Source organism: Odontesthes bonariensis, chromosome 11 (genome assembly GCF_027942865.1).
Source record: "Odontesthes bonariensis isolate fOdoBon6 chromosome 11, fOdoBon6.hap1, whole genome shotgun sequence".
Lineage (NCBI taxonomy): Eukaryota > Metazoa > Chordata > Actinopteri > Atheriniformes > Atherinopsidae > Odontesthes > Odontesthes bonariensis.
Window position 1 is genome coordinate 31,296,833 of NC_134516.1, and position 23,084 is coordinate 31,319,916.

General features: G+C 42.5%; 1 protein-coding gene across 4 annotated transcripts in view; it reads left to right on the forward strand.

The window, feature by feature from the left end:
* The window catches only part of LOC142391904 (NLR family CARD domain-containing protein 3-like), a 68,455-nt gene that overhangs the window by 19,151 nt on the left and 26,220 nt on the right, over positions 1–23,084 (forward strand). For 2 of the 4 annotated variants that reach the window (XM_075478083.1, XM_075478086.1), the window contains exons 2-8: positions 5,210–5,303; positions 6,183–6,293; positions 6,378–6,455; positions 7,879–7,940; positions 11,695–11,979; positions 14,525–16,310; positions 20,765–20,938. In XM_075478083.1, the coding sequence (XP_075334198.1) occupies positions 6,406–6,455; positions 7,879–7,940; positions 11,695–11,979; positions 14,525–16,310; positions 20,765–20,938 (2,357 nt within the window). In that variant the 5' untranslated portion in view covers positions 5,210–5,303; positions 6,183–6,293; positions 6,378–6,405. Of the gene's footprint in view, positions 1–5,209; positions 5,304–6,182; positions 6,294–6,377; positions 6,456–7,454; positions 7,757–7,878; positions 7,941–11,694; positions 11,980–14,524; positions 16,311–20,764; positions 20,939–23,084 lie in introns of those variants that run through there. The other 2 variants (XM_075478087.1, XM_075478085.1) reach the window with 2 other exon arrangements.

Below are 23,084 nucleotides of genomic sequence, written 5' to 3' on the forward strand. Positions count from 1 at the left end.
TTTTCAGAACTATGAATTTTAACAAACACTTTTGCTAACATCGCTGCCTTATTTTTATCTGTCACTGCTGCTATTTCTCCATTACTTAATACTGGATATCCATTCACTCTTTTAATTCCTTTCGTTCTTTTAATCATTGTCCTTACCTTAGATATTTCTGTCTCCCTCCCTACTGAGTTACAAAAACTCCTCCAATCATCTCTTTTTGCATTTTTAACAGTTCTTCTTACCATCGCCTGTAATTTTTTGTATTCATTCAAATTCTGAGGGTTATGATTTTTTTTAATACTTTAAACGCTTTATTTAATTTCTTAATAGCTGCAGTACATTCTATTGTCCACCATGGTACCAACTTCCTTTCCTTTTTCCCACCTTTTATCCTTATAGTTTGATGACCGCTTCTACTATAGCATTACATATATAAAGATTCAAATCCTCAATACTACTATTTAAATCCACTTTTCGTATTTTTAATTCACTATTATTCCTAAAAATTTTCCAATCTGCAGATCTAAAACACCATTTTTCCATCTCATTTATACAATATTTCTCTATATGCATTTTAACTTCTATCATAATAGGGTAATGATCACTTCCTATAGTTGTTTTATTAAGTACTTTCCATAAACTATTACCTGCTAAAGAATTTGAAACTATTGTTAAATCAATGGCTGACTCTGTATTATCTCTAAAATTAACTCTTGTTCCACTCCCATCATTTAATACTACCAAATTTTTAACATCCATTATTTCTTCAATTACTTCCCCATTATGATCATTATGACAGCCCCATAATGAGTTATGCCCATTAAAGTCCCCACACCAAATCACTTTACTCTCTAAATACTTCCCAAATTCCTCCATTAACTAAATTAAAAATGTATTATTTTAATGTTCCCATTTATTGTCCAAATTTCAACAATAATATATTCTAATTCTTTTCCTTTAGCTACTACTCTAAATTGAACTCCATTTTTTATAAATATTATACATCCTCCTCCAGACCCTCCCTCTCTATCTCTTCTAACACTTTCATATCCTTTAATAACAAAATCTAAACTAGGTTTAAGCCAAGTTTCCTGAATACATATAATCTCCAAATCTTTTTTAAATTCTTTAATAAATCCTTTAAACTCCTGTCCATTTGAAATTAAACTCCTGGCATTCCACTGCAGGATGATCATTATGTTCTCTCTTCCTGTCTTCCCTTCTCCCCCCAACTTTTTATTTATGTGCTCCCAAGATATGTCCTTTATCCCAAAGAACTTCTCTGCTCCTTTCACTATTATTTAGATTTTTTCACGGAACATGGCCCATTCGGGCTCAATGTCCCCCACCTCCCCCGGGTGGGAGTTGAAACTCCTCCTTACAGGGGATTCCGCCAGCCGTTCCCAACAGACCCTCACAATACGTTTGGGCCTGCCAGGTCTGACCGGCTTCCTCCCCCACCAGCGGAGCCAACTCACCACCAGGTGGTGATCAGTTGACAGCTCCGCCCCTCTCTTCACCCGAGTGTCCAGGACATACGGCCGCAAGTCCGACGATACAACCACAAAGTCGATCATCGAGCTGCGGCCTAGGGTGTCCTGGTGCCAAGTGCACATATGGACACCCTTATGCCTGAACATGGTGTTCGTTATGGACAGTCCGTGACGAGCACAGAAGTCCAACAACAAAACACCACTCTGATTCAGATCGGGGGGGCCGTTCCTCCCAATCACGCCCCTCCAGGTCTCACTGTCATTGCCCATGTGAGCATTGAAGTCCCCCAGCAGGACGAGGGAGTCTCCCGGAGGAGCACTCTCCAGTGCCTCCTCCAGGGACTCCAAAAAGGGTGGGTACTCTGAACTGCCGTTCGGTGCATAAGCACAAACAACAGTCAGGACCCGTCCCCCCACCCTAAGGCGGAGGGAGGCTACCCTCTCGTCTACCGGGGTGAATCACAATGTACAGGCGCACACCGCGGGCAACTCCAGAGTGGAAGAGAGTCCAACCCCTCTCGAGGAGGCTGGTTCCGGAGCCCAAGCCATGCGTCGAGGTGAGTCCAACTATATCTAGCCGGAACCGCTCAGCCTCGCGCACCAGCTCAGGCTCCTTCCCCAGCAGAGAGGTGACGTTCCACTTCCCAAGAGCCAGCTTCAGTAGCCAAGGATCAGACCGCCAAGGTCCCTGCCTTCGGCTGCCGCCCAGCTCACACTGCACCCGATCCCCATGGCCCCTCCCACGGGTGGTGAGCCCGTCAGAAGGGGGACCCGTGTAATTTCTTCGGGCTGTGCCCCAGACAACATAGCTCCCAGACTCATTGGGGCACGCAAACCTCCCCCACCACGGTAAGGTGACTCATGGGGAGGTCCACTGTTCTCATTAATCTTTTAATTTTGCTTACCTCACTTCCACTAATACCACGTCTGAACTTTTCTAGATCTTCTTCCACCGGTATTCCATAAAATACTCCTCTAGCTATTTTAGCTTCTCCCAAAATCTTTGTCTCTGTTAAGGAGGGTTTAGGTATCAGGTGGTTAGGTGGGTGGACTGTATAGGTGTTAGTTGAATGGTATGGTGTCTTCCTGGTGCGTCCGTAAGAACGCCACTGAGTCCAGAATGCAGTTTAAAGACTTTTAGTGAACTTGAAGGCAGCACAGTAATACACCAGGGGTCAATGGAGAAATCAGGTGATACTCTTCTTATTGTAACATTTAGAAAACCAGCTTGTGGGTATTTCTGGTGTGTGTGTGTGTGTGTGGTCTAAGAAAGGAAGGAAGCAAAAAATATACAAAATATATTATCAATAAACAAGCTCTGAAATAAAGGCATTCTGACCAGTTATTTAAGGCAAACTAGCTTCCATAGGAAAATACTGCAAGGCTGCTATAAAATGGGGAAACACTGCCAACTAGAGGCAAACTCGCGGTAATTACACAACACAATGGCGCCCATTAAACAGGCTATCAAAGGCGCTAAATTCACCACATTAACTACACAAAAGACGGCAATTAACACATTCCAAAGGACAAATAAGGCATCTGACATCACAATAAGGCACTACAGATTACAACGAAGTCACAGGAATATGTTACAAGGCTCTGCATTCCTCTACATTACTGTTAAGGCTGGCGAAATTGCACTCTCAAAACGAACCAAATTACCAAACCAAATTACATTAAAACGGGACAAAGAGTACTCACAGATCTTCAATGACGCACACAAGGTAAAAGAAATAAGTTTAAAAGGCAAATAAAGTGTCTCTTCATGGCGAAAATCAAGCCAAATGTCCGTGGCACACAGACTGGAAGCAGCTCTCTCTACCTGAACTGCCCCTCACTGAAGACGAGTGAACACTGAACTTCCCGCGAAGCGTGATGACGTAAGCGCAAGCTCACAATCTTCAGCGCAGTATATGGCCTTTTTAACAGTCTCATTCACCATTTTTTTGCAAATGTCTGAATACTCAACACTTTGTTTTTCTGCTCTTCACTCCCAACTAAAATCAACAGATTCCCATCTCTCAGAATCTTAGCCAGAATCAACTGTCCAAACTTCTTTTTTAGTTCCCTTGATAAAACTAATGGACTTAGTTGAATACCCTCATCTTCTTTCCTGAATTTTATAATTATTTTGGTTTCCTCCCTAACAACCTTCTTACACACCATATTTCGAATCAGGGCTCCATTGATGCTTGTTTTTTAAAGTTGTGGCGCACAGGCAAAAGTTGATTAACCTCACTCAAATCAGCGTTTCTGGAACCGAAAACTCTGAGTTTTCTATCTCAGAGTAGATCAACTCAGAGTTCAGGAATAGACTCAGAGTTTGTTGAACCTGCTTTGTGAAACGGACCCCAGGAGGAGACTGCTGATGTATGTAGTGAGTTTGGAGTGTCTGCACTTTATAACAGTGAAGCTATTGATCAGTATTGAAGTTATTGATTCATATTCACAATAAAAATTCCCCGAAATGATGAAAAATGCCTTTTTTTTCAAACCAAGTGTTGTAGTGTAATCTTTAGGAGGCCAATGAAGTGTGTAGTGAGTTTGGTGACACTGCACTTTATCATAGTGAAGTTATTGAATATTTTTGTAATGTCTCTTTTAGGTGTTGCACATTGTAGACGGTCCCTGCGCGCTGCTCTCACAGCCCGCTGCACGTAAACATCAATGTTATTGGTGTGGCTCCGAGGATGGCTTGTTTTGATGAAAGTTAGGTTGTAGCTAGTTGTCTATCTTACTATGGTTGAAAATATGTGTGTTTTGTGTTTTAACAACGTTTCACTTAAGAGTTATTGATCCCGGAAGTTCGAATGTGCCAATATCTTTATGGCTGACAAAACCAAACACAAAACGTCATCAAACATTGCGGCCATTTAAAGGGGCCAAGACCAACAGTGACACTTATCATCACTAAGTATTGAACATGGAATTTGCTGCTTTTGAAGATGTTGGTGAATTATGTACATTACAGTCACTACAGGGTCCATCATTTATTCTAGTAAAATATTTCTTCAAGCCACCTTCTGTGTATGAGCAGTGAACTTTAAAGACACAGCAAGTGAATCTATAATGACTTTGAATTGACTGTTTCTCAACCTCTTTTTAGTTTATGAAAGTAAACTTTGAATATAATATCAGACTTTATGCAGTAACTTCAGTACAAGACATGTTGACCGATCTGGAAGTTACTTAATATCACTAAAGTTTCCTGAACTTATCAGGAAAAGCTCCATTTTCTTGGTGTTATTTTAATAGAATACTTTTTATAAATTATTATAAAGCTGGAAGTAAACACTCGTTTTTAATACTAATTGTGCAGTCAAATTAACCTTCAATTAGTGCATAATTCAAGTCAAACAGAATCATTTCAGCATCATTATGGGGTAAATGTATATATTTATTTATGTTTGCTTCAAAGTAATTAAATATACAATCCATTAGTCAAGCAAACTTGATTGGAATAACAGCGGACTATTTTACGAAACTCCTACGACAGCTCTGGATCACTCGTAAATTCTGTTCGTACCTGAAAGAAAACGTAAAATACGAAAAGATTGGTGAATGCACAAATTCTCTTAAATCAATCACAATTTGAGAACAAATCTGTGCGTACGAACGGTTGTTGCATGAGGCCCAATGTGTTTTGTGTCTTGTGTCACCTGAGCCGTCCTGTAAAACCTGTTCTTATTGTGATCCCCTCCCCCTACCTGTGCTCATCCTACCAGGGGTGGAGCTCCTGACTAATTCCAGGAAACAGCTCATCTGTGTCAGACTGAAGAGCGGAGTCTTCTTCAAAATTTTGGACAGTTTGAACAAACTGTAAGTATGAAATTTGTCTTAAGTAACTTGCCTGGAACCTGTGAGCTGTTTGTTTCTGCTCTGTAATGTTTGGGGAACACGTTCACTTCTTATTTCAGGACAAACTTTGATCACTTTTGAGTTTTAAGACAAATCTGCATGATTCTCAGATTATTGATGAACTGGAATCAAACAACACGATGATCAGCTGATGATGTTTGTTTTCTACTTGAAGAACTGATCTTCATAGAATTAAAGCGTCAGCTCCTCCATTACAGTCAGACACAGCAGCTTCCTGCTGCTTCCTGTGTCCCCTTTCAGAATAAAATAACAGTTAAAATGTGTCTGACTGTAGTCAGTTATGAAGCTGTGTGCAGCTCTGATGGAACATATAATCCACTAATATTGTCTGATGATGAAATGAAGTAGATTCAGGTGTTCTGTCTACTTTATGGATCAGTTTGTGATGTTTTATTCAGCTTTTTCCTTCCCTTTATATGTGAGTAACAATCCTTCATCTTTGTTTCTTTTTGTTTGTTGAATTCAACTAAAAGTTAAAATGTTTCATTCAAGTTTTATATCAGGGACATTTTATTTGTACTTTTTAACATAAGATGGACCCTACAGACAAAGATGGAACCTTCCCAGGGTAGAAGGTTCTTTTAATAACAGCATATCAGTCAGTTTCTGGTTCAGACGTTAAATCAGTTGATCTCCCTCCTGTTTCATGTCAGTAAATGTACGCAGTGGTCCGTCATCATCATGATGTGCTGGGTGGCTGCTCCATGCCTCCATGTAGTGGACTGATGGAAGTACAGCAGCTGATCTTTTTACAGCCCAAATGATGGAAAGGAGGATGTGAGTTGATGTGCAGATGAATGATTTGTGTTTCCTCTGCAGATGAAGGTAGAAAGTGTGTGTGAGCTGATGTGAATTCAGCAGCATGGATCAGTGTGAGGACACTAAAACCTCTCTGTGTGGGGAACATGAGAGCCAGAGCAAAGCTCAGAGGTGAGAGGACCATCTCTAACTGTCCATGACTTTTCTCCATGTCAGAGCTCAGCGCTCACATCACCAAACCTCCTTTATTCACAGGAACCCACCTGAATAAGATCAAATGTAAATGGATCTTCCTCTTCACTTCGAATCAGACCAACATCCATCCTTTAAGAGGTGAGCTGAGTGTAAATGTTGTAACAGAGTCAGTTTGAACAGTTTTTCCTCCAACATGTGTTTAATGTGAGATCAGCTCTGCTTCACATCCATTTCTATGTTCATATGTGAAGCGGTGTGTGTTGAACGTTTCCCACCAACACAGCAGTCAGAGAGGAAAGAATGATGTTGGAGGAGGTGTTTCTGAGTGTCCATAGGACAGCAGCTGGTCCAGCAGGGGGCGCCTTTGTGCTTTGGCTCTAACACAGTGTAGGCAGGAACTTCCACTCAGGGGGCCGGTGCTGCTGGATGGAGGAGGACAGACAGATTTATTCAGAATTAAAAAGCTGAACGTCTGAACCACATGGAGCTGATGGAGGTGTTATGTGTTCCAGGTTCAGCAGAGGAACAGTCAGCAGGGTGCTGGTTAGCTGCTTCAAGCTTTAATAAGTTCAGATTAGTGAGCAACAGAACAAAAGCTTGTCCTGAAAGACTGAGATGAAACTTGGTAAGCAGACAGGAACTCTGCTTCTTCCAGTTAACTAAACACAGCTTTGGAAGCTACAATGAAAGTTTGTCTCCTGTCTTTGGGAAATAATCATCAGATGATGTTGTACAGTCATCGTCTGAGGCCTTCACACTGGGAGCTGCCCAGTACAACCAGTCCGATCCTAGCACACACTGGCTCTGGCTGCCTTGCTCCAGGCCACTTCAGCAGGGAGGGAAAGCTTTCTGAAGGGGTTGGTGAGAGCTGCTGGGACCCAACCAAAGTGAGCTGAAAGCTCCAAGCAGCTGCAGACTGAGCTGTTGGTTCTCAGTGGGATCAGCAGGACCAGTAAAGCTTTCCACTATAGGGAGTCCTCTGATCCACTGTTCACATCCACACATCCCTTCATGGAGCTTCACCTTGTGTTTGTCTCTGTGTGGACAGACAGAATGTGAGCTGAACATGAGAACAGGGCAAAGCAAATTTTTTAACTTTTTAAAAATGTTCAATATTCTAACCCACAAACGCTTCCCTTCCTGTTCGTCCACCTCGCTGTTCACTACACCTGTAACTGAACCTGAAGAACCAGTTCCTAAAAACAAACCTAATTATTGGCCTTCTGAAGCGTCCTCTGAACCTAAACCTGCCTCACATCCTGAAGCTTGTGCTAAATATGAGCCCAAAGTATGTGAACCAGCACCAGCAGTCACATCCAGACTTCAACCTGAATATGAACCACCAGTCGAGCCAAGACTAGAGTCTGGACCGCATTCAGCTCTTGAAAGACAGCCTCTGAAGTAAACTGAAGCTGAAAGTTACTCAGATTAGCTTCATGGTGAAATATTTTAAACCTTCTTCACACACACTCTTCTTACGTACTTAGTAATTTACTTTTCATCAGTTTTATTAGTTTTTGTTGCATTATAGAGAACTTTCCGGCTTCTTTTTCTCTTTTAGAGCAAAGATGGAGACACCTGTGGAGGACCCTCCAACCCAGGCAGCTCCACCCCCTTCAGCAGGTAGGAGTCCAACAGTTTCTGCATGGAGACACCAGTAAGACACATGATGCTCAAACTGACCAATCACAGCTCCCGTTGTTTCTGTGTGGTTCCTTCAGCCTTCAGTTAGCAGTGACTGTTAGACTCTTTAACTACGTTATAAACCCTTTAATACAACTGCAGCAGTGGGCAGGAGGCAGGGTACAACACCCCACATTCACCTGTCAGTCACAACTCTGATATGTAAGGAAAAACACCAGTTACCATGGTGATAAGCGCTTCACAACAGTCTTATGTGATTTAAATTCCTTTAATCTAAAGATCTCTGCAGCCTGCCATCGGTTTGATGCCATCATTGAACAGAATGTAGAATGAGTTTTTAGGTGATGTCTTGTTCAGAATAACCAGAAACAAGTATAGAAGCCTGTTCTATCCCGCTGATATCTGATCCAACACATCAGCCTTCATATAAGAGAGTATACGTCAGATTAAAATTAACTTTGATTTGGTCATTCAACTCAACTCAACTCAAACTTTATTTATAGAGCACATTTAAAAAAACAACCGAGGTTGACCAAAGTGCTGTACATGATAAAAGCTGCATTAAAGGTAAAAGTGACTCAGATAATGCTACCGTTCCAAGCAGTTAAAATCAATAGATACTAAAACACAGTGCAATAAAATAGAATAAAATAAGTTCAAATAAAATACATTAAAATAAATAAAATAAAGATATGAAACAAATCAAGGTTATCAGCCAAGAGTCTACTTAAATATGATTAAAAGCCAGGGAGAAAAAGTGGGTTTTTTAGGAGGATTTAAAAGCCTCAAAAGATCCTGCAGATCGAATGTGCCAGGGAAGGTAATTCCAGAGCCTAGGCAATATTGCCATGAACGAGATATCGAGACACACCCACCTGGCCTTCAGCTCAGTGCGCTCCACGACAGCACGGGTGCTTTGATGCGTATATGTGTGCAGTCTCCGATTATGTTTGGCAGTCCAGCCACGGGATTAAAGTCCCTCTTAATTTGTACTTGTTGGACAGCGGTGTATGGGAATTTGATGTACCATGGGTGATAAACTGATGAGAGTTTTGATGACCAAGGGGAGCGCACGGCTCACAGAGGACTGGGACACATCCAATCTGTCTCCAATCTCCCTCTGAAAGGTTCCCGTGGCCAAAAATCCAAGGGTGCTGAGGACCTGGATGTGTGGTGGAATTGGGTTTGATCGGCGTGTTTTTCTCTGGAGTTGTGTCTCTAGCAAGCTGCATATTTGTAGCAGCACAGTCTTTGGGAATCTTAATCGCGATGTCAGCCATTCGTCTGTCTCCACACGGTCTCTTCCAAGAGCCTGACGCACTAAGGCATCCAAAAGTAGCAAGACAGCCGCTGGTTACGCTTCCCATTGACCTTGTTATATACAGAGTCAAATTAACCTTCAATTAGTGCACAATTTAAGTCAAACAGAATAATGTCAGTATCATTATGGGGTATAATGTATATTTATTTATGTTTTCTTCAAAGTAATTAAAAATACAATCCATTAGTCAAGCAAACTTGATTGGAATAACAGCGGACTATTTTACGAAACTCCTACGACAGCTCTGGATCACTCGTAAATTCTGTTCGTACCTGAAAGAAAACGTAAAATACGAAAAGATTGGTGAATGCGCAAATTCTCTTAAATCACTCGTACGGACGATTTAAGAACAAATCTGTGCGTACGAACGCTTCTTGCATGAGGCCCAATGTTCTGTCCGATTCTCTATGTAAACAAGAGGGCTAATAAGCTGAGTGAAGCTGACACCCCACCCACGTGAAAAATTCAAGCAAATGGTGGTCTACTTTTTTAGTGCTCCGTTTGTGCCGTTAAAACTGGCGTTTGTGCTGCTTTCGTCTCTGAGATATTATGAATTATAATTTCGGCCGATGACGTCACCATCCCCCCCATCTTGCTCCAAAACAAACCAGAGTGGTCTACTTTTTTAGTGCTCCGTTTGTGCTGGTTTGTGCCGTTAAAACTGGCGTTTGTGCTGCTTTCGTCTCCGAGTTACGTTTTACTTTCAGTTGATCACATGATTTCACTATATTGATCAGGAGGCAATGAATTTCATCTGCTGCAGGTTGTAGTCATTCTGTTTTGTTCCAGTAAGTTCTTTTCGCCAATTTAGTCAGTGGGAAGTTGTCGGATATGTTGCTAACGCAGGAGAGAACAGAATGAACACATATAACCCTTGAGTGACATTCGGTGACGGTAATGCACCAATTTCCTTGCCAACCATCAATAAACTAAATAAAAAAATACTGACACCGTAAAATACATATATCTTCATTATCAAGCTAATGTCACTGTTATTTGTAGAAAGAGATTTTAAAAAACAAACTTACCTTCTGTTCTCTCCTGCGTTAGCAACATATCCGACAACTTCCCACTGACTAAATTGGCGAAAAGAACTTACTGGAACAAAACAGAATGACTACAACCTGCAGCAGATGAAATTCATTGCCTCCTGATCAATATAGTGAAATCATGTGATCAACTGAAAGTAAAACGTAACTCGGAGACGAAAGCAGCACAAACGCCAGTTTTAACGGTACAAACCTGCACAAACGGAGCACTAAAAAAGTAAACCACTCTGGTTTGTTTTGGAGCAAGATGGGGGGATGGTGACCTTTGGATGACCTAAAAAATAATCTTTAATATCTCAGAAACCAAAGCAGCACAAACGAAAATTTTAACGGCACAAACCAGCACAAACGGAGCACTAACCGATCAATCTATTTGCTTGAATTTTTCACGTGGGTGGGGTGTCAGCTTCACTCAGCTGGGCTAATACCGTTTACAAATATACAATTAAAAGAAAAAGAATAAAATTAGACCCAAGACTTGTGGAAAGAAGTAGAATGATTTAAAAGTAAATTTATTTATGCCCTTCGGGGATAAATAAAGTTTTTTCTGATTCTCTGATTCTGATTCTGATAAAGCATTAAGCAGCAGGAGGAAGCAGAGACACGTCTACACTCTTCAGAAGCAGGAAGTTTTTATATATAGATATAAATAGATATTTATATAGATATACTGTAAACTTTGCACAAATTATACAAGTTTTCATTTTGGTATTGGCAACTAAAGTCTAAAAATGTTTTATTTCTAATTGTGTTTATTTTGAAAATGCTTCAGATTTTCATCACTACTTTTTTAGCATTAGCTTTAATTTATCTTCAAACAGATCCACCCATCAAAAACCATCTGGTTAAATATAGAACAAATCATTTCTGATCAAGTTATCTTTGTTCTGAAACAGGGACAACAGCAATGACTCTGACAGCCTGGAAGGTTCATAAAATCACAAGCACTCTTCTTGTGATATACCCCAATTTTTGGAATACCTTGACTTTCAACCTTTTATGTCATTAAAATATTGTTTAACTCCCTGGTCCCATTTTCTCATTTGGTTTGGGTGTGTGATATTAGGAAGAAACACTTTTTGGGAAATCTTCCACACAAAGCGAGCTCCTCTTCCCTGAGCCTCACAGCCATATGATCAACAAAAGCACAATGAAAGCTATGTTCATGACATCATTCATCACTGACTGTCTCTATGGGCTCCCGCTTCATATTATCCAGCACTTTATTGTGTCAGCTTTCAAAATGTACATGAACCCCTGAACTAATCATGATTCCGACGTATTATTTTTACATTTCAAGAACATTTACTGAAAAGACCAAAGTTTGAGTGAGATTCGTGTTCATGTCTATGACACCTTGCAGAGAGCGAACTCAACAGAATACGAGCGGAGTTTGTGAAGAGGGTGCCAGCAGAAATCCTCAAGCAGCTGCTTGATGCCCTCTTAGCAGATGGTGTCTTCAGTGATTTGGAGAAAGAAGCAATAATTGAGGAGAACCAGAACAGAGCAGATAAGGCACGAAGACTCATCGATGATGTAAGAAGAAAAGGAGAGGAAGCCGGCAGGAAGATGATGGAACATCTTCAAAAATTTGATCGTACACTTTCCTCTGAGCTGGGTTTGTTGTCTGGCCCATCAGCACAAAAAGGTAAGGCCACATATTTCTGTTATAAGGGCTTATATTTTTATATTCAGTTGTACTGACAAGATTAGTCTTTTGGACTAATAATTGAAACTCTTAAAGAGCTGACATCCCTTAAGGCCCTTTAAGACCAAGTGTGACATGTGCTTAGCCTTAGTTCAGCACACTGGTCACAAAGTACAGACATATTTTGTTGTTGGCAGGGAGGAAGCTATTAGTTTTAGTATTGTAGGCTTTATATAGTCAATAAGTAGGGTTAATCTGTCCTTGTCACACCCGAAAAGGGCAGTACACACAAAAGAACCCAAATGCAGATCGAGACTGAGTGGGAAGATCAAAAAACAGTTTATTAATAGTAGTGACTGGCGAGTGTGTCCAAAGAGGTTGTTTCCAGTTCAGGTACTCACTGGGGAGAAGCAGAGTGTCAACAAAGGCAATTCAGGGGTTCCGTGGAAATCAAAATTTAGAATGTAGTGGCTTAGAGTGAACCGTGGGGTGGGGTAGTCCAAGGCTGTGGTGTGACTGATCAGGGATAGTGGCATGGCTGGCAGGCAGGCAGCAGCAGCAGCAGCAGCAGCAAAAGACTGGAGGTCCACAAAGCAAGGGGAACACCTCAAGGAGAAAAAACTGGAAAATACAAAGGTAGGTTAGTAATCTTGAGTAATACTCAGCGTGCCAAGAACTCAAAATCAGCCAGGATTACCACAGGTAACTGTGAAACAATCTGGCAGAGACTGGAACTCCTGCTGATCCTTAAAACGCCAACCAGTAATGGCGGCAGATGGACAACAGGTGGGCAGACAGGATCAGGCCAGACTCCGCCTGGACTTCCTGGATGCCTGCTCCGCCCCGCCTAGAACTCAGAACACACCACAACCAAGTGCACTCATGAGAGTCCTGTTCCCATCTATCAGTGACGGACTGGGGTAAAAAAAACGGCCCTGGCATTTTGCACCCACAAGCAGCCCTGTAGACCCAGCATTTGCCAATACCTCCTCCTGGTCCTCGATTCATTTTTTTAAATTGTTGTAAGTAATCCATCCAGGACATCTACCGTCCACGTTTATCTCTTACTTTGACCAACAAGCTACAGAATGTTGAATCTTCTACGTTCTATTTTTTTTTGGCGGGAGCCGGGTAAATGAAATTCCCACAAGGCAGTGCTTTACTCCAGTTGTCTCAAACACATACAAAATATAGATAAATATACATTTCTTTCATTTTAAACATTTTTACATCGTACGAAGATATATTCAGATAAAATAAACTAATGTAATGTAAATGAACCATAATAAAACACATCATCAAGGTCCCACCGTCAGTGTGTAATGTATAGCGATTTCATTGGTATAAATAGCGAAAAGGTGCCATTGAAAGGTCAGTAAGAAGGAACTTTTTAGGATGACAAGGGAGCGTGATGACCGACCGTGACTGCGGGGCCACGATGGGTATTGTCAGGGCCGCGGCCCTTCGGGCATGTGCCCGAATGCCAGACCGCTCAGTCCGTGCCTGCCATCTATGTGGCAATGCACTGCTGCACTGACAGTGATTCTGTGGGTGCAGGAGGGATCATTGTGAATAATTCACCCACACAACCAGCTTGTCCTCCATTTTTGCTTTGACATGCACTTTTCCCGCACAGCGACAAACCATCATTACACAACGCAAGTCAATGAAATTAATGGATTAGATTGGTGGGATTGTCACATGAGGTCTGAGAGAATCATTGTAGGGGAGCAGTGTCATTTTTACAGACTTGAACCAACACCAGTTCAGTTCCACATTAGTTTGTGTAGTAGCTGCATCTGTGTGGCATGATACAGTGGAGTCCATCTTTAACCTCGGTAGAAGTGGGAGAAAGACGTGTTTGGGAGATGCTCCTCAGTGGTATTTTCTGAGGGTTTATCTTTTGGTTTATCTGAGGAAAAGTCTGTAGTAGCCTGTTTTCTGAGGGCTTTGAACAGGGTTATGGTTGCTAATGTGTTTGTAGCAAGGAATCTGTGATTTCAAGATGCGTTTGGATGTGTGTTTCAGAAGGAAGCTCCACCTGTGCAGCAGCAGGTGAATGTAGGGTTTGCAGTAAAGTTCGGTGTCGAGGATCTTCTCAAGTTGCTCAAAATTGTTTGATGTATTTATTTTTTTTCACTTGGAGTGTTTTTAGTGGGATTATCTTCTTGTTTTTCTTGGTTTGTGTTGTTCACTTATGGTTACTAGTTTCAAAAACTTGTGTTCCGTTTTTTCTGAGGAAAGGCCTTGACTTGTGACTTGCTTACTAAGAGCTTTGAGTTGGGTGTGTGACTTACAACTCCAAATGTTTTACACCAAACTGTTACAAGTTGTTTTTGTATAGGGTTTGCAGACATGTGATCCTCCCCATCTACACTGAGTGAATGAATTGATATCGAAATTATGTCTTTCATTTGCAATAATAGCCTATATTCTCATCAGAGATTGAGGTAAATTTAGCTTTAAAGGCACTTCTTTTACTTGTTTATGCTCCATACGCTGGTCAGTAACAGGAAATCTTCTTATCTCCCATTTTGTCATTCAGAGCTTCTTCACAGGTGTCAGCCCAAACTCAAGTGTAACTTGACGAAAAAGTTCCAGTGTGTGTTTGAGGGGATTGCTAAAGCAGGAAAGCCAACCCTTCTGAATAAGATCTACACAGAGCTCTACATCACAGAGGGAGGGACCGGAGAGGTCAATGATGAACATGAGGTCAGACAGATTGAAGCAGCATCCAGGAAAGCAGGCAGAGCAGAAACAACCATCAGACATGAAGACATCTTTAAAGTCCCACCTGGAAGAGATGAACCAATCAGAACAGTGATGACAAAGGGAGTGGCTGGCATTGGGAAAACAGTCTTAACACAGAAGTTCACTCTGGACTGGGCTGAAGGCAAAGCCAACCAGGACATCCAGCTCATGTTTCCATTCACTTTCAGACAACTGAATCTGCTGAAAGAGGAAAAGTTCAGCTTGGTGGAACTTGTTCATGAATTATTTAATGAAGCTAAAGAAGCAGGAATCTGCAGCTTTGAAGAGTTCCAGGTTTTGTTCATCTTTGACGGTCTGGATGAGTGTCGACCTCCTCTGGACTTCAAGAAAACTACAATCCTAACTGACCCAGGAAAGTCCACCTCAGTGGATGTGCTGCTGACAAACCTCATCAGGGGGAACCTGCTTCCCTCTGCTCGCCTCTGGATAACCACACGACCTGCAGCAGCCAATCAGATCCCTTCTAGCTGTGTTGACATGGTGACAGAGGTCAGAGGGTTCACTGACCCACAGAAGGAGGAGTACTTCAGGAAGAGATTCAGAGATGAGGAGCAGGCCAGCAGGATCATCTCCCACATGAAGACATCCCGAAGCCTCCACATCATGTGCCACATCCCAGTCTTCTGCTGGATCACTGCTACAGTTCTGGAGGATGTGTTGGAAACCAGAGAGGGAGGAGAGCTGCCCAACACCCTGACTGAGATGTACATCCACTTCCTGGTGGTTCAGGCCGAAGTAAAGACAGACAAGTATGATGGAGGAGCTGAGACAGATCCACACTGGAGTCCAGAGAGCAGGAAGATGATGGAGTCTCTGGGAAAACTGGCTTTTGAGCAGCTGCAGAAAGGAAACCTGATCTTCTATAAATCAGATCTGACAGAGTGTGGCATCGATATCTCAGCAGCCTCAGTGTACTCAGGAGTGTTCACACAGATCTTTAAAGAGGAGAGAGGACTGAAGCAGAAGAAGGTGTTCTGCTTCATCCATCTGAGTGTTCAGGAGTTTCTGGCTGCTCTTCATGTCCATCTGACCTTCATCAGCTCTGGAGTCAACCTGATGGGAGAACAATCAAAGTCTCAGAAGTCTAAAACACTAAAAGAGACTCTCTTCTACCAGAGTGCTGTGAACAAGGCCTTAGAGAGTCCAAATGGACACCTGGACCTGTTCCTCCGCTTCCTCCTGGGTCTTTCACTGCAGACCAATCAGAAGCTCCTACAAGACCTGCTGACACAGACAGGAAGTAGCTCACAGACCAATCAGAAAACAGTCGATTACATCAAGAAGAAGATCAGTGAGAATCTGTCTGCAGAGAGAAGCATTAATCTGTTCCACTGTCTGAATGAACTGAATGATCGTTCTCTGGTGGAGGAGATCCAACAGTCCCTGAGTTCAGGAAGTCACTCCACAGATAATCTGTCTCCTGCTCAGTGGTCAGCTCTGGTCTTCATCTTACTGTCATCAGGAAAAGATCTGGATGTGTTTGACCTGAAGAAATACTCTGCTTCAGAGGAGGCTCTTCTGAGGCTGCTGCCAGTGGTCAAAGCCTCCAACAAAGCTCTGTACGTACAAACATAGATATATTTCTTTTTAAATACATTCTTTACTTCTAAGCTGGAGAAAAACAGCAGAATCAGCATTAAACTCAGTTTCAAATGAACTTCACTTTATTTATAAAGTGTCAGTTCACATCAAAATATCATCTTACAAGTGATGTGAGATGATACTTTGTTGGTGTCATGGTTTTAGCAACTGATTAGTCCACGAGCAGAACACACCCAGGAGACCAATGTAAAGAATAAATGTTTATTGATGATTACACGGATGGTCAGGTAACCGCAGATGCGGGAACTGGATTAGCACTGCACAAGAGGAGGTAGTTAGCGATGAATCGTTGATAGACACTGGAAAGGTAAGTGGGTGAACGGCTTACATATGAGGACAGGACATCCACCAGGGAGGAGTCTCGAGAGGCTCTTGAGGAATCCGAAGGTGGCGTGCGTCGGAGGGTGAACAGCGTTCGGTCAGAGCAGGCAATCCAGAGAGTCAGCAAGGTCTCATGGGCAAAAGTAATCTTCTCGGCTGAGTTCCTTTCTTGGTCCAGGAAAGGTGGTCCATTTAACTTGATCCAAGAGACGTGATAGTTCCGTGAACACCTGATGTCAAAAGCAACAACAAAATACATGAGCTCGGACAAGAACTTAGCTTGGTCAGGAGGTAACGAACGTGCCACACGCGTGAACACTCCGACGAGGAACTTCTTCTTCTTCTTCTTCTTTGAGTTATTGGCGGGTTACGCTGTGCTTGCGCATACCGCCACCTACCGGTTCCTGGGAGATTCTGCTACCTACTGCTTAGATGCGGGCATATAGCCCTGTGGTTTTTAGGTACCTCAAAATTGCCCTTATATTGACGTCCCTTCCCAGCACTGTGGCCTGATCAAAGCCAGCTCCACCGTCCCCAAGCAGCTCGTCCTTCCACTGTTTCCTTTCCTCTTCATACACAGGACACTCAAACAATACGTGTTGGACTGTCTCCTCCTCCAACCTACATCCCACACACTGCCCTGATGCCACTCTTCCAAACCTACACTGAGTGCTGTTCAGTAATGTGTTGCCTATCCTCATTCTGGCGATGACAACCTCATCTCTCCTACTGCCACCCACCTTGGCTACCTTCCCCACCTCCTTTTGAATGTTGTACATGTGTCTTCCCTTTCTCTCCCTGTCCCACACCATCTGCCACTGCTTCACTACTGCCCTTTGAATGAGTGCTTTCGCTTCTCCCCGGCCTAAATGAACTGCTACGTCAGGTTCTGGCCTCTCTAAGGCTTTTTTTGCAAGGTTGTCGGCACGTTCATTTCCCCACACTCCAACATGTGCTGGGATCCATATGAAACTCACTGTGATTGCAGACCTTTCCAAGCGATATAAACCCATATACACTTCAATCAATAAGTCCATCCTACACGACCTTGATGACTGTATGCTGTTTATAACTGCAGCAGAGTCTGAACATATCACCACCTTTCTTGGCCGTGCCTCCTCCACCCACTCTAATGCCTTAACTATTGCGGTCATTTCGGTAGCATACACTGACAGATCATCTGTCAGTCTCCACATCTGGCTGACCCCTACTCTCCTGACCACCATGGAGGCCCCTGCACGCCCAGTCACTGGATCCTTAGAGCCGTCTGTGTAAATTTCAGTGCATGGGTGGTGTGTGTCTCTAATGTAGTTGTTGACATATCCTGCCAGATTTTCTATTTCTGTCTCTGTCTCCTCATGTATATATTGCAGTATTGCCAAATCGACTGTCGGTTGTGGAAAAACCCAAGGCGGGACTGGAGATAAAGGCACCGTTGGAGCAATTGTTATGCTCTGAAGCCCTGCTTCCTGTACCCAGGACCCTATGCTCCAGCCAAAACCCCAGCCCCGCTTTGCTGCGTATTCCCAGCATTGCTCCAGGACTGCCTGAGCAATGTGTGTTCCCTCCCATGGCCTCCTAGGTTTGCCCAGTAAGCCAGGGCCAGTTTCTTTCTTCTTAATGCCAGTGGCATTTCCCCCAGTTCCACCTGTAGGCTGACGACTGGGGATGTCCTTAGTGCTCCACTACACAGTCTTAGTGCCTGGGATTGAACTCTGTCTAAAATCTTCAGCTGTGTGTCTGAGGCTGATCCATACACCATGCAACCATAATCAATTGCTGACCTTACCAGCGCATAATACATAGTCATTAGGGAGGTTCTGTCGGCCCCCCAGTCCAGTCCACTTAAACATCTGATCACGTTTATTACTTTTTTACATTTTGTTTCAATTTTCTGAATATGGATTCTCCATGTCAGTTTCTTATCGAACCATAGTCCCAAGTATCTCACTACCTCCACCCTTTCCAGTGGCTCGCCATACAAATACAGCTTCACGTTGGTATCCACCTTTTTGTTAGTAAAAAATTCACAGCAGGTCTTTGATATGGAAAACTTAAATCCCCAGTTTCCTGCCCATTTTTCCACCTCCATAATGGCCTGTTGGATCTTGTTGACTACCAGGTTAACATTCCTCCCCCTTCTCCAAAGTGCTCCATCATCTGCATACAGTGAAACCACTATATCTAGGTTTACATTTTTAAAAATGTCATTTATCATGATGTTGAACAATACCGGGCTAATGGCGCTGCCTTGCGGAGTTCCATTTTCCACCTTTGCAACTGATGATAGGTCTGCTCCTACTCTCACCTGTATTGTACGCCCAAATAGGAAGCTAAGTATCCAGTTGTACATGCGCCCCCCCACTCCCAGCCTGCTTAATTGCATCATTAATCCTTCCTTCCATAACATGTCGTATGCCTTCTCGATATCGAAGAATACTGCGACTAGCACCTCTTTCATGACTAGTGCCTTCTTAATGTCTGTTTCTAGTCTTATCATTGCATCTATGGTTGACCGCCCTTTTCTGAACCCACACTGGTAGCTGGAACATGAACCCTTGCTTTCCATATAATATGCCAGCCTATTTACCAATATCCTCTCCATTAGTTTGCACAGGTTTGAGGTAAGGGCGATCGGTCTATAATTAGATGCCTTTGATGGGTCCTTCCCTGGCTTTGCAATTGGTATCACCAATGCATGCTTCCATGTTGCTGGGACCCTTCCCTCTTCCCACACTCTGTTATACACCTCCACCACCTTTTTTAACACTACATCAGACACATGTTTTAACATGACGTAGCATATTCCGTCCTGCCCTGGTGACGTCTGGGCCGTACTAGCCAAAGCACTTTTGAGCTCAAACAGGGTTATCTCTGCATCCAAAGGGCTCTCAAACTCTGTTCTTTTCCTGCATACATCTCCCCACTGCCTCATCAGTGTCTGACGATGTGTTGCCCACTCAGCACCCAGGTTGGTGGAGCTATGTGCCTTCACAAATGCGTTCTTCAGCATTTCTGCCTTTTCTTTGGTGGAGCTGGCCACCCTGTCCCCCTCTACTAGAATTGCCATTTTCTTTGATTTAGCTACCCCCATCATTTTCTTGATCATGCCCCATATCTCTTGTACTTGTACCTCTTCCCCTATTTGGGAGCAGTAATTTCTCCAGCATTTCTTTTTTGCCTCCTTGATGACCTTCCTCGCTACTGCCCTTGTCCTTTGATATTCTAGAACTTTCTCAGGAGTAAGTGTCCTCCGCAGCACCCTGAATGCTCTGTTTCTTGTTTGTATGGCTTCGGAGCATTCTTGTGTCCACCACGGCACTACTTTCTTCTTTTGTTTCCCTGTAGTCTTTGGCACAGTGGCTGCTGTGGCCAACGATAACATATCTGCCAACATTCTTACTGCCTCGTCCACATTTCCTCCCACTGTGATATTGCCTACCTGGGCCTCACAGAATTGGTTAAATTTATCCCAATCTGCCTTCTCCCAGCCCCACCTCCCTGAGTACCAGTCATCCTCCTTACCGACATCCATTCCTATTCTGCACATTACAGGAAAATGGTCGCTCCCTATTGTGGAGTCGCTTAGTATTTCCGACGAGAAACTGCTGGCAACAGTGGTTCTTATAAGCCTCCCCTGATGACCGGATAATGGGTTGCACCTGTTGATGCCTCCTGACGCCAAATGCCACCTCCTGGAACAAAACTGTAAGCAGCATCCAAAAATCCACAGCCAAGTTCCCAAACCTGACAGTTGGAAATAGAAACTCAGCAGTTCCTCTGAGGAAGAACTTGGTGACAGTTATTTATCAATTTTAAAGTAAATTTGTTTAATTGATTAATTAATTTATCAGTTTATTTGCTCCCATCTCGTTAGTTAGTTATCTGGCTTAACTAACTCTAATAATCAATATGAATTAGACAGATTTATATTTAGTTTTTCTGTAAAAAAAACTATGTTGAGCTTTTTTTATTTTATTTTATTTATATACTTTATTTCCATGGACAAATTAACAAATACATATAATTCAAATGTAGTTTGATGGATTAATGGATCAAGTTATTTCCTTCCATCTCATTCCCTCCTCAGCCTGAGTGGCTGTAACCTCTCAGAGAGAAGCTGTGCAGCTCTGTCCTCAGTTCTCAGCTCCCAGTCCTCCAGCCTGACAGAACTGGGCCTGAGTAACAACAACCTGCAGGATTCAGGAGTGAAGCAGGTGTCTGCTGGACTGAAGAGTCCAAACTGCAGACTGAAAAAACTCAGGTAAGGATTCATGACCTTTTCAGCTGAGAGCTGATATAATTCTAGCTTAAATGGATTAAAATCAGCTTCCAGGTACCTTGATCAATGAAACAAGTTGATCTGTTCTGCCTTTTGATTATCTGACTTAAATAACTCTGATAACTCTGATAAGGAAATATAACACACACAGTTTAAAGAAATACCAAAGTGCTCTTTTACTTTAACTCCTTTCCATTCCTGTAGATTTGTCCTAAAACACAGATCCATCACATACCCAAAGTAAACTACTTTACAGAAATATGAGCTGTTTTTTCCTCACACTGCACTGGAACACAGTGATGATATCTGTATGGTAATTTGGTTTGAGGTGAACCTGACCCTTTGTGAATTAGACAGATGTGCAGCCTCTGGTTTGCTGCCATTTAACGGGCAACAAAGCCACATAATCCTTTAGTGAATCAGAAGCTGAATGTATTTACCAAACACACAGAATCCTTCTAAGTGTTACTGGAAGTGAATAAGACATGTTTGAACACACTGGAAAAAAACCTCATGTCCAAGTGATTTTTATAAACAGATGCCTGTAGATGACTACAATCAGGATCTCCAAGTCCTACTGCACACCAAGTCTGACTCCAAATATTAAAATGGAACAAATAAGGATATTTTACAGCTTTTTATCAGACTAAATCTAGAAGCTGTCCAAAAGCAGCTCCCCACAGTCCACAGAAATGTTGCTGTTTTTATCAGATATTTCCTCCCCAGACTCCTCAGAGTCATGATGACTGCATGTTTTCAGTATGTCAGGAAAATGAATAAGAATACTCAGGAATACTGTCTGAAATTCAAAATACAGAGTTCTCAGGAAGCTTTTATAGGGCAGAGAAGGCGGATGCTTGCGTCTATGCATGAGACATTTCCTTCTGTCCTGCTGGGAGCAGATAGTGGTGTTGATACCGCCCAGGCTGTGGGACACTCAGTTCTTAGAGCGGACAGTGGTGATCTCCAGAGTGCAGCTATTAATCTAATGCATACGTAAATTTAAGCAGTTACACAGAAGTAGAAATGATAATGTGAGCATAAAGGATCAGATTTTTTCTATCACAGTACGTCCTGAAGTGTAGATTTAGTTTTGCTGTCCGTTTTGAACATGAGAAACTCTAAAAATAAATAAATAAATAACCAAAGTGCAGTTTAAAGCTGCAGTCGGCAAGTTTTCAAAATTGCGAGTCTAAAATCGGAAAATTCGAACTGATACAACTTTCAGGTCCCTCCCCCAACCTCTAACAAGCTCCGAATCGCCCCCCAAACCCCTCCCCCTCTGTGGACGAGGTTGTGCACGTGAGTTCACACCAGTGTGAGCGCACACAAGCTGGGGGCAGACTCACGCTCAGCAGCGTGTGCACAAGCTGTGATTGACAGGTAGGATTCCTCCACCCTAACTTGATTGGTTAAAAACAGCCGGGAGCGCTCGGTTTTTGTAAGCAGGATTACAGGCTTCAGAGGGAGCTACAGATTTCGTTATTTTTCCTAAACAGCCTATTTAATATTCTACTTCCAGAATCCCATCACAGTTCAAGCTAATATGACTCAAAAAAAGTTGCCTACTGCCGCTTTAAGCTTTTTAATGTATTTTTCTGTGGAAACTTTTTAAAGTGAGTTAAAGTAAGAGAAAAAAAGTTGTCCTTTATGCAACCCAGTCTCACAGAAAAACGTGTAATAGCTACGTTGGTCCACAAGGGAAAACGTGGTATTGTCACAATTTGGCCCCCAAAATTGTGACAATACCACGTTTTATTTGGCCTTTTCATTTACATTGCTTCGCAACCAGGTCACGTGACTATCAAGTTTCCCTCAGCTAAAAAAGAAAAATGGCCGATAGTCAACCTTTTTTCTGTGAAAAACATAACATTTTAAGCAAGCATCTGCATTTGTATGCATTTCGATGGCATTTCTAGCGAGAACTATGCATAATAAAGAATGTAGACGATGTTTCGTTTATTAGTTTCGCCGAAGATTTTGGTATCTCCTTAAAAAAAACGTAAGAATAACACTTTTTGTACCGTTGTTAAGGTAGTTGCTATGGACACTGCTATCTCTACGTCACCGACCTGCGCCGACATTCCCCGTACTTTTTGTTTAAAAAAATAAATATTTATATATTTAT